Source organism: Dioscorea cayenensis, chromosome 5, assembly GCF_009730915.1.
Source record: "Dioscorea cayenensis subsp. rotundata cultivar TDr96_F1 chromosome 5, TDr96_F1_v2_PseudoChromosome.rev07_lg8_w22 25.fasta, whole genome shotgun sequence".
Lineage (NCBI taxonomy): Eukaryota > Viridiplantae > Streptophyta > Magnoliopsida > Dioscoreales > Dioscoreaceae > Dioscorea > Dioscorea cayenensis.
The window spans coordinates 25,893,038-25,905,457 of record NC_052475.1 but is presented as its reverse complement, the minus strand read 5'-3'; the positions used below and the strand labels follow the sequence as shown (position 1 = coordinate 25,905,457).

General features: G+C 33.4%; 2 protein-coding genes across 2 annotated transcripts; both read right to left on the bottom strand.

Annotated features, from left to right (window-relative positions):
* Positions 1–3,867: 3,867 nt before the first annotated feature.
* Positions 3,868–4,689, bottom strand: LOC120262077 (EPIDERMAL PATTERNING FACTOR-like protein 9). Its single transcript, XM_039270132.1, has 3 exons — positions 4,511–4,689; positions 4,369–4,394; positions 3,868–4,213 (listed from the first exon to the last, which is right to left on the bottom strand). Exons 1-3 carry the CDS (start codon positions 4,599–4,601, stop codon positions 4,058–4,060), a joined length of 273 nt encoding a protein of 90 aa, XP_039126066.1. The 5' UTR covers positions 4,602–4,689; the 3' UTR covers positions 3,868–4,057.
* A 1,005-nt stretch (positions 4,690–5,694) lies between these two features.
* Positions 5,695–10,719, bottom strand: LOC120262391 (protein PEP-RELATED DEVELOPMENT ARRESTED 1 homolog, chloroplastic). The gene is made up of 9 exons (XM_039270492.1): positions 10,325–10,719; positions 10,084–10,239; positions 9,333–9,401; positions 9,087–9,257; positions 7,929–8,072; positions 6,830–6,991; positions 6,632–6,697; positions 6,405–6,464; positions 5,695–6,314 (listed from the first exon to the last, which is right to left on the bottom strand). Exons 1-9 carry the CDS (start codon positions 10,688–10,690, stop codon positions 6,270–6,272), a joined length of 1,239 nt encoding a protein of 412 aa, XP_039126426.1. The 5' UTR covers positions 10,691–10,719; the 3' UTR covers positions 5,695–6,269.
* Between the last annotated feature and the right edge of the window lie 1,701 nt (positions 10,720–12,420).

The following is a 12,420-nucleotide window of genomic DNA, read 5'->3' as shown; positions in this document are numbered from 1 at the left end:
TTTAGATATTATAAAATATCAAAGTTTTTTTTTTTTTAATGTTAAAATAAAGTTCAAATCAAAACTACGGCAGGTAAAACAATAAAAAGCATGAAATGAAGCAGTGATGACATATAAGTATTAATTCTTAAATATTTAGCTAAGGCAGTGATAACATAAAGCATTATTATTAAAAGGAATTAAAAATAAGAAAAAAAACACTCATTATTCACGGAAAGTCGAATGGAATATAAAAATAATAATAATAATAATAATAATAAAAAGGTCTAACCGGATAACCGTAACCAACCGGTCATTTCTACCCAACAATTAATACAGATGGAAGGAATTCAAAGCAAGTTACCCTCACTTGGTCAAGCTGTTTTGAGGAAAATGGAGTTGTATGCTTCCAAGTATCCTGTTCACCATTGCACAATGCCTTCTTCTTCTTCTTCTTCTTCTTCTTCCATGAGGAACAAGAACACTGTCCATCATTCTTCTAATAATGGTAATACAAACCTCTGAAGGTGCTACCAATATTGGCCTCTATAAACTGGTTTCATGGCTTCTTTCTTATGCTTTCTTGTTTTATGTTGTTGATGTGTGTGTCTCTGTGTGTGGGTGTATAAATCATGCATTGTTCTGGTTTGTTGTATTTTATATTCAACACTAAAAGATATTCTCAGTTTGATTCAGGAAGAATCAAGGTATATTAATTTCTTTTATATATATAAATATATATATATATATATATGTATATGTGAAATAAAGCAAAGTAAAAGACTTCATTTCCTTTATTTGTTTGTTTGGTGGTTTGTTAAATTGCTGCATTTTAACTACCAGTACTAATTTTATCACAAACATCATGAGTTCACTTTGGCAAGAGATTAAAATCAAATTTTATCTATATATATATATATATATATATGGTTCTTGTTGTTAGGAATCCATATGACCTGACAACATTTTTTTTAATAAAAAACATTGGGATGAATCATAAAATAAATGAAAAAGAAAACAGTACTCTGATTAATTTCTTTAATAAATAAGATAGCTGACTATATTAATAAGCAATAGCTTTTGCTTAGATGTTATCCAGTTGGATCCTACTAACAAAATGCTCCCTCTCATCTCTATCATCATAAACTGAAGATGGTCCCAGTTTTTTCTTAATTTTTTTTTCTTTTGTTTTGGGCCTAATTATTCATATTAATCATTTAATTTTATGTAACTGATACAACTAATGGTAGATCAACAGCTAATTTGCAATCTCTTTCAGAAAATCTCAACTCACATCAGAAGGATTATTTTGATGGGACAGTTTTAGATTTCTTAATTAGTCTTGTTAACAGTATTGTTTTTGTGGTCTAATTTTTTAATCTCCTTGTAAATTTTTTCTTATTGCTTATGATTATTCTTTGCTGTTTTTTAATTCTTGTCTCAGTTGACATTCACTGTTGATTTATTTTTATTTATTGATCTAATTTTTTAATTTAGTTACACATTTATAAAGTTTTACTAAGCCAATATTTATGATTGTTATCCCTTTTTCACTATTTTTCTGATATATATATATATATATATATGTAAAATATCTATTATCATGAATATCTTTGAATATGTTTTCTGTTATATATTATTTATTAGTGGAGGAGAGATAATGATTCGGGAAAAACATATGAATTATAAGCGATTTAAGGGCAAAAAAGTGGTAATGATGACCATTGGTATTTTAACGAAGCCTATAAGTAATAGCATGGAAAATAAGTCAGATAATATATATATATATATATATTTGTAATATATGGATAAACACTCTGCATACATATACAATTATATTTTAAAAGAAAGTTAACTTTTTAATATTTTATATGTTAGTTAATGGTATTACCCACCGTCTACTTTTCTATATTAGAATATAATATTTATTATAATATATCTAATAATATGTTTAGAATAATTTTAATAATAGCTCTCACTTTTCACAATCAAAGTAACTTTTTTTCCACAAATCATGTGCTATATATTACAAAACTCTTTATACTCAATTTAAATTATTAGATGAGCTTGTGTTTATTTCAATTGAATTTTTAATTATTTATTTATTTAGTTTGAAGAATCATGACAAGTGAAAAGTCATGAGTAGAAATCAAACCCCTCTACTTTTTTAGTACAGAGAGAAATGTGATATCACATAACCTATAAAATTGATTCATTTATTAACTTACAGAAATTGAATTATACAATATAAAAACAACTACTGATTTATGTATTCTAATGGGCCCATTTAAATTGAATGATATATATTTTTATTAATAATATAATCAATGGAAACAATGTCAAAACTTGCTAAATCTTATTTTAAAAACATGGATATGGATATGGATATGGATATATAGTCATATATATAGATATTCTCTAAATTAGTTATTCTTTAGAATTATTTCCCTTTACAAATATTCTTTGCATGTCATCATATTCATCAACATCCAATTCTATGAGTTGATGTTCTTCTTGTTCATCTTTTCATGATCATTCCATCAATTGAAATTTGTGCAATGAATAATACTAAGAGGCACGTTCCCATGCCATCCATCTTATCAAGGACAGTGACATGTACTACAATTACTCCATTACCTTTATTTATCATCAAATTAATTACTTTATTGTGCATATATAATATGGAGGGCATAAAAAGTTTTTAAGAGATGATCATGTTTTTTAAAAAGATAACCCGAAAGTCATGTTAAACTATCAGGGACATACACAAATCTCGGTGAAACAACACATAGGTATTAGGACCACCCGCACACAACCACCGCTCACATCTCTCAAAAATGTGTCTTTAGCCGAGAATCGAGCTCTCATCATTCGATATAGAGTTCTATTAGTGACCCGTATATTAATAAACCATTTAGTCGTTGGCTAAAAAATTGATCATATCGATCACCACACAAAGATAGAAGATGCACATTCTTGTTGAATGTTGATGGATACATGCCTAACACTTTCAGGATTTGTTTATGATATCTAGCTACTACTTGATCTTTCTTTACATAAGTCTGATGAAATAACACCACAATAAGTGCAAATCAATCAATCAGAAAAAGATAAATTCTTTTCACTCAAACCACTTACAACCTCTAGCGACTGAAGTAGCTCAAGCTCGTAGTATAAATATAAATGTAAATATATATATATATATATATATATGCGTGGTGGTCGGTGGGGGTCTACCAAGAGTGAATTATTTCTGAGTAGTTCACATGTGATAACAGTGGTTGGTGTCTCTAGTAAGTGGCGTGGCATGTATCATGGTCCTACCAATTACCAAAAGGTTCATCCGGAATTTTGGGATGGTCCTAGAACATGAACATGCATGATATATACATGCATGCATTCATGCGCTTCTTTCAATTCAAACACAACCTTAGCCTCTGATTGTTGGCCATCTTCTCCATGATTTCATGGACCCTATTGCTTTTTTTTTTAAAAAAAAAAAATGGATAAACCACAAGGTTTAAGTTTTTTTTACATATTTTATTTCGGTAAATGTGAAAATATATAATATGCCTAAAAAAATCATTAAGTTTATGAATGTGAGCTATCATTCAAATTCTGAACTTAAAATATTTATTTTGTTTAATTTTCATCATGAATATATCAATTACATGAACTTTGGTTTCACTATAGTTTTTATAATGTAAGCCTCAAAATACATGCTATATTACATTCTCTCCGTATATACATACATACATACATTATGCATATGTACATACATACGTACACATATAAGAAGATATATAAAAGAATTATCTTAGACCTCATGCTATTATTGATTTATTAATCTCATGGGAAAATAACATGCACAGAGAGAGAGAGAGAGAGTAGAAATAAAACCTCTGAAATTAAACACTAAAAAGAAAGAGAGTACATATAGGAAGAGGACAACATATTACAAAATGTCCAAAAGCAGAAGCAGAGAAAATTAAGAAAAACAATGCTCAACTATATCTGAATGATGAGCACAAGCAGAAACAGAAACTAGTATAATTAAATTAATACCATGCAAGCCATGTCAACCATGGCAAACACACCTGTAATGGTATGCACTGTTGATAGGGTCATTAGCATCCACAGGAACTTGCTCAGCTTTGCACCTGAATCTACAACCTTTACACTCATTATAAGTGCAAGTAGGAGCCATTGAACCTATCATCAACCTTCTCACATTCTATCCAAACAAACACAAAAACATATAACCACATTATATATATATCACTAAACAAAAAAAGAAGAAGAAGAAGAAGAAGAAGAAGAAGAAGAAGAAGAAGGCATGGCATGGCATGCATGCATAGCTAATTAAGTTCATATGCAGAGAAGTCTCACATTTAGTTTATCTGCAGCATGAATACCTGAAGATAAAGAAAGAAGAATGTAAGTAGTGGGGATGGACATATATATATATATATATATTATTATTATTATTAATATATATGAAGAAGATATATAAAAAAGCTAGGGAAATGACCTGGAATATTGGAGAGTAGAGTGGAGAAGAGGAGAGTGGATAGGAAGAAGAAGAAGAGATAGGTGGTTTTTTTAGGTCTTTTCATGGCCATGGTTGTTGGCAAGGGATAAGGAATGAGAGGTGATTAGGGTTTGGGGTCTGCAGAAGTTGCATAGAAAGAAAGAGGTGGTGGTGGTGGTGTTTAGTGGGAAAAAGGTACAAAGTGGTGTATATATATACACAGAGAAATATATAAATATTTAAGGACTAAGTGCCAAAAGAGTATGAAAAATAGCTGTGCTCTGAGATCCTTTTCTCCAAAGGACACACATGCAGGTAGTACTCCTCCAGGCTTCCACCCATCGGATGCTTCCGGACCCTTCTTGGAATTACCATTAAGTCCCTCATGTGTACTATCTAATCTTTGTGCTTTTTTTATTTGTTTTTAAGTTTTTTTTATCTTTCTTTTTTTCAATGCTATTGTTTTGTTCTTTTTCACTAGTATCTGTGTTAGCTTCTTCATTTTTCTCCCCATAATTAATTTTGTTTCTAAAATTTTAATCATCAGTCATACACATGTAAGTTAACATATATATATATATATATATTGGATTGTTATGTATTAGATTTAAGTGTGAATTTTTCGCATGTTATTATATTAGAGTTATATATACACAAAATGCCTCAGTCTGGTTAATCAATCAATGATTAATTATAGGTCAATGTCTGCATCGCTACTTTTGTCTCACTTACAAGTTACAATGCACATTATTTAGAAACTTCATAGGCTCCGACTAATAGCCTCTAGGGCCAACATTGGTAGGACATCCTCCTGCACAAAAGATCTTCTTTAAGGACAATCCAAGATGCTCATATTTTGGCTTCTGCATGCGTAAAATTGTAAATTAATAAAATAATAGTGGCATGACTACATTTGCAAGAATCTAACATCTATAAGGAACAGCAGGAAAAGGGAAACTATATATATATATTATACTTAGATATTAAAAAGCATCCTTGAGAAAATGAATGAGTTGAAATAGTAACAATACTTGTGCATCCCATTTTTTCCTGTATTATTATTTATAAATATATTAACTCAAATAAAAAAATTCACAATAAGATGATGCGCACTCATATATATATATATTATATATATATATAATTTTCCACTGTACATAATCTCACAAACCATCATCCAATGGTGGAACAACAAAGTGGCACCTTCCAATAATTTTACCAACTTGATATGTCATGCATATAACAAAAAAGATGGAAGAAACTAGAAGAGAACATTTGTGCCATTATAAGAGACAAAGTGAGTTCTAATTTGATAAACATACTTTGCAGCAATAGGTCTATGATTGAAGTCTTGGGCCTCCTTGTTATCTTCAACAGGGACATTGCATATCATATAAGATATAGTCTTATTGAAGCTTCTCATGGGCTTCAATAACACTATCTGCTGCTGTTGGGTAGGCATGTCTGGCAGAGACAAGACAAAACCTAAAGCAGTACAAGTCCGCCAAAGAATCCACAGTATTCAAACAGACCATTAGATCAGCTACAGTTACTGATTTCTGAACTTTGGCACAGGGCCTTTGGGCAAGAACACACATGTGGTTAATGATCAGCAAATATGGTTGTGTTGACATGAATTTAGATGATGAATATTATTTACCAACTGCTTTGCTTGGTTTGGGAACTGTTTTACTTCATGAACCACAAGGTCAGGGAGAAGCACTGAGCTCTCTCTCGGGTAACGACTATCGATATGGAATTAGAAGGCCATTTCTTGAAGAATTTGAAGGGTCTTCTGATGAACCTGAGAACCAGCGAATAATGTGCAAGGTAACAAGCTGTGAATTAAATTCCAAAGAGAGAAAACAGTTATTGTCAAAGGTGAGGAACTTACCCACTCTAGATGTTGTGCTGTTATACCTGATACATTGCCAGAATAGATTCCACCCAAGACCTAACAAGGCGAATGAAAGATTAGAGAAATTTTTAGCGTGTTGATTTTGTGTGATATAATTATTACACCATATAAGAATTAGAAAAGATCCATCTACATCTGTTTGATATACATTTTTTTAAAGAATTTCCCGAAATACAAGGATCCAAAATTCAAAATAGAAACACCTTGGAAACAGTCTCCAGGAACATGCCCGGACGAACAGGCCGTGCTTTACGACCTGAAACACTTCCCTGAGAAAGGCAGGATTGCAAGGATCAGAAGGTTAGTATTTATCACCATACGATCAGCTTCCCTTTGATATAACCGAAATTTATGAAGGCTGACTAGCTGGATGTTGCAAATTTAACAATGAGAAAACTTACTCTTCCTGCTATCCCGCCCACCGTCCGCTGTTCCTCTGTAAGATCTTCATCTAAATTGAAATTGTTGTCAGCACCTTCATCTTTCCCATGCATCACCTTACTGATCATTTCTTGGACACGTTTTCCTGGTTTCAAGGCCACCAACTTGCTCAAGAAATTCACCTGCATTTACATTGATCCTCAATGAAAGGAAAAGGGAACAAAAATGATGAAAAAAAAAAAATCATAATTCTGATAAGCAGGTAAATGGCATCTACTTTGAATTTAAAAATCAAACAAGATCACACAAAGAGGTGTCAATTTCTTTAAAATCAAAATGAAACCAAAAAATATATATATTTTTTTAATCAAGATAAAATTCTCAGAGATGGTTGAGTTGTTTGAAGAGTCCTGGTCACAGAGTATGACACATGTTAATCCAAGTTCCTCATTTTTCTTTCAGCTAATGCAGAATTTATGAGTTTAGAGATGAATATATGCACAGGCATTTACTGCATCCATTTCATTCACCAAACATAGAAATAAAAGCAATAGATTTTCACTTGTGAGCCAAGAAAAACACAGGCAAGAACAATAGCATTAGCACAAATTCATGAATGACAAATAAAAACTAGATTAGTTTTATTTATTTATTTATTTTAAAATTTCAATGGCTTTTCTTTTTAGTTTTGAATTAAGACCAGTGGAGTTTGAGAATTCAGCATTTACTACATTAGCTTATTGAGCTTCTTTGCAACAAAAACCTGATTTTCTTTACTTGAATCTATTTTTTCAGATGTCACAAGGATGTTGACATCTGCAGCTAAACTAATATGTTTATTAAAATATGTGAAGTGTTAAGCAAACTGATCTAATTAATTTCTTTCACATGAGAGTATAGATTGAACAAGTAAGCTAGCCAAAACATGCACTTGAAGGAGGTTCCTTCTTCATCTACAACTATCACATTAAAAAGGAAACCATAGAGTATCTTTACAACCAAATCCAGTAAACCATATTTGACATTTCCATTATTAACATAAGTGGGCCTATGAATGTAAATTCATACAAATATGTCTTGAAAGACAAGGAAAGACTAAAAAGGAAGCAGACAGCATACCTCAGCTTCAGGCAATGTGCTAAGACCACGATGATTTCTCTCATCTAGTAACCCGCCACCCATCATATTCCGGGCTTCCTCTCTGATTAACACAAGTCTTGCAAGGAGTTTTCTATCTGGAATAGTGGGTCTGGCTTCCATTGTCTGCAGGTGTAAAATCAACAAGGCCCGTGGTTCTTAAAGTTTATAATATGACTATAATTGAGCAGAATTCTCACTGTGCATAATCTTTACATCTGTTACAACTTTTCTTTACAAAAGGAATACATAAAAGTTGGGGAAATTAACAGGTCAAGTGGGGATACTGATTCATTTACTTGAAATTTCTAAAAGATGAAAATACTCAACAAGGTGATAAGAGTGTATTATTCGATCATCCTACTCCAGGATGAAAATCCAGTTAACAGAGAAAATTCTAAACCTTTTGGGCTATAGAGGAATCAATAATTGATAAGCCCCTGACAGTTTATCAATCTCAATAGGTACTTGTCAATACGCAAGGTACTATTGCTTCTAAGAAAGAATCACTTTGCAGGTCCTCAATCAAACAATGTCTACTTTACCTTTGGAAGGCAGTTTGCAAAAATTGTACACCACAACTCACAAAAACAATAGTTTCTCAGGAAAGTACCAATTCAATGAATTAGTTAGACTCTTGTTCAATTATGTACTCCATCTCACTGAACAATATGGTCCTCTATCTTGATTGCCAAAAAGCTCATAAGTGGCTGTGAAAATAATCTGACAACTAATTATTGTTTAGTTTCCAACAATCATGTGTCAAGATCAAAGCAAAAACGGTACAGATCATGGGAATAAGCAAAGTGCATATGCAGAAAATATAAACTAAATTATAAGAAGCATAATTTATAGTGGTCAGAATGAGATCCTAACCATGGTTCTGGTATTATAAAGAGAAGAAATGTTTGGTCAAGGATCGGCATGAATTTATTGCCACTGTGAATTATAGGATAAGCACACCATATAATTTCCATTAGTTTTGATATTTATAGAAAATCCTTCCGGAGAGGTGTAAACCGGATTTAGGTGGTAGAGAAAATAGCCCATTGAGTATCATTAGATCCTCCAATAATTCAATGTCAAACACAATAATACTACCTTGTTAAATACAAACCAAACACCTAAAATGAGGCATACCTCCAATAAATCATCAGCTTGTTTAGCTATGTCATCCAGATTTGCTCCGGGGAGATGAACCTTGGTGCTGTTTTCGCCTTTGAACACACCACCACCTCCAGCTACCCGACGCAATAATTCATGCCGACTTTCCTTTTGAGGAGTTCGGCAAAGTAGGCCAATCACTTGAACCTATAACCAGTGTTCATTCAGTTACTTCTCAGAACTAAAATCAGTTTACCAACAAAATACTGAGACTGGACTCACATGTGGGGGGCACTTCTTGGTAAGATGGTCTAAGACTGTTTGCTTGATCACCTCCAAAAGAGACTTGCGCTATATGAGCAAGAACAATGAATTCAATCAGAAAAATGCAGATTTTAGAATAAACTAAAGACATTGAATGAGTACAAACTGAATAATAACTCAACCCGCCATTGATATGCCAATATATTGCCCTCATCAATCTTCCAGCTCAAAATGATATCAGGTATAGGAATCTCTTCCCATTTTGCATTATCTTTATATAGTTGCCACATCAAAGAATCATGTGCAACAAGTTGGATGCTTACATATCTCAAGGATGTAGTTTCTAAACTAGTTTCTAATGCACAAACTATCATATAGACCAGTAAACCTAGTATCTCACAAGATTAATTGCAGTATAACTCGAACGAAATTTTGCATCAAATAATCATCAATCCAACTAAATGTGTTAGCTCTACAAGAATAAGTTTCAACAGCATCCTACATGAAAGAAGAACAGAAGATCATTAGGGACATTGATGTGTAAGTTTCATCAGCTACATCAAATTTTCCACAGAAAGTAATTTCTTTGTAACTAAACTTTCGTTTTCCAACTATGTGAATGACAAACGAGAATGCAGAACCGAAAGGTAACAAAAATCAACACGCGTCAGTTCATCACTTGTGAGCACAAAGAAGATTTTGACAATAGCCCTCACAGAACAAAAAGCTAAGAAAGAAAATGAGACATCGATCACAAGATAACAATAACCTGATCATCCCCATCCTTCTCAGCAACGCCAATCATGTAGTCAAGAGCCATCATAAATCCAGTCTCCATCTCATCCACTCTCTTGCCCACCACTCCCTGTGCCACCACCTGCACCGCCGCCTTCTCCGAGTCCTCATCCATATCCATGTCTTCAAGCTAGATCAAAGAAAAGTATCAAGAGAAAAGTAAATTAGAATCACAAATGGAAAAAGGCTGGCATTTGGATGAGCAATTAGACTACCAGCTTGAGCATCTCCTGGAGGACAGAGATGACCTGGTCGCCGCCTTTGAGGAAGATCTGGTAATCCTCAGAGTCCCAACTTTCAGAGTTCTCGGGAGTGGGGAAAGAGGTTCTGGCGGTGGAACCGTGCACGGAGCAGCGGAAAGAGGTGGAACGGCGGCGCTTGTCAGTGGAGAAGGAGATGGAGGGGATGTTGAGCAATGGTGAGGGATGTGAGGGTGGGGTTGCAGCGAGAGAAGACGGTGTACAGAGGGAGGAGAGTGGGGAGAAGAGAACCCCTACCACCATTGTTGTTCTCTGTTTGGAGCTTGGCTCTTCCATTGAAGGGCAAGGATAACTTGGTATCAAACAAGGATATTTTTGCATGTACACCCCTATAACATCACATAATTATATATCCCTATTAATTTTAGTAATTTTAGTTTTTTTTTACAATTGTTAAAAAAAATTTGGTTATGTATTATTTATGTGCTTTTGTTTTCACTTTGATTATCTATAGGGGATTAGAAATTTAAAAAATGTGTATAGCAAATCAGTTTCAAAAAATACTCTACATGATAAACCAAATGTTAATAGATCATGAGGTTCTTGTTAGTATATATACATTTATATATATATATATATATATATATGAAACAATATTTTTTTTAACAATGTATAATTTTATAACAAAAACTTTCTGCATTTCATTGTTTTTAAAACTCATTTCTCAAATATAAAAATATTTTTTTAAAAAACAAAAATAAAAAATAACAACAAAAAATGTTTTATAAAAGCAAAAATAAAAAATAAGTTTATAAATAAAAATAAGGAAGAAAAATTACTCGTTAAGTCATCGTAATTTTTCAAAAACTTCCCAAAAACCCCTCCTACTTTTACGCAGACCCGATGGCTCAGTTAGTGTTTAAGCTTCCTTTTTACCCCTACAGTTCACTTTCAGATAGATTCAGTGTTTGTGAAATCCCAGTTTTTAGCTTGAAAATGGTGGGAAAGGAAAAGCTAAAATCGCATCATGTTCAGACCTTTTTGAGCTTTTCGCTTGGTTTTCGATAAAGCAATGCCTAGGAGTTGCATTACATCTTGTTGTTCTCCTCGTTTCTCCTCGTTTGAGTTGTTCGACTTCGATTCTGCTAGGTTTCAGTGTACTGGTGAGAATCTCCCGTTCTTTATCAGGTTTGACCATTCGCGGTGTTTATTATGGCGATCATTTGTGGTAGTCTGGGTGAAGTTTATCATACGAAATATATAAATCGGTTTCTCCAGAGAAAATGAAGTTGATTTCCAGTCGGATTGGTCAGTCTGACTTCGTCTTGAATGAGACGTAGTCGATTTTATTGTCGAAGCGAGCGTGTGCCATTGTACGTCTCGTTTGAAAAGCGAGTTCATTTCGTTGTAAAAGTTGCTTCTCGTTTATGGTTATCTATTTACATATTTTTAAATAATGTTTTAACTATTTGCTATTATCCGGGTTTAAATATATTACTAATATGTTTAATAATTGTACATATCCAGTTTAATACTTGTCAGTCTCAGGGTTTAACATTATCTTTTACATGTATACGTTTCATATTAACGATGTAAATTCTCAAAGTCTGCGTAAAGCGGTGATCTTTTCGTTTGATCCGAGATTGTTGGCGGGTGTAGCGTGGTGGGTGGCGAGGTTATGGTATCCAGAGTGCATGAAAATTAATGGCCGTTAATTCTTATGCCGCGATACCTAAATATCCGAACACCGGTTCGTTGTCGTCGATCGATATGCGTCCACTCGTGCGTTTAATTTTTCTCGGATATGAAGAGTCGACCTCCTTGTGGACTTCAGCACCATAAATAACGAGGAAGAACCCTTCCATGTACATGACAACTCCTCGTCGTCCTCATCCTCCTCCTCCTCCCCTCCTCCTCTTCCTCCTCTTCCCAGTGGACTAACCACTCTATCTGAAAGGATGTTTGTGAACCTCCTTCCTTATCTTGAGAATCGATCGGTAATGTCAGCAAAAGTTAAACTATCTTTTCACTCAGCCGAAAATGCTGCATAATTGCACGAATCGAGAGGATTCTCCGTAGATGGATGGCAGGCGAGCAATTAGCGAGCTTTT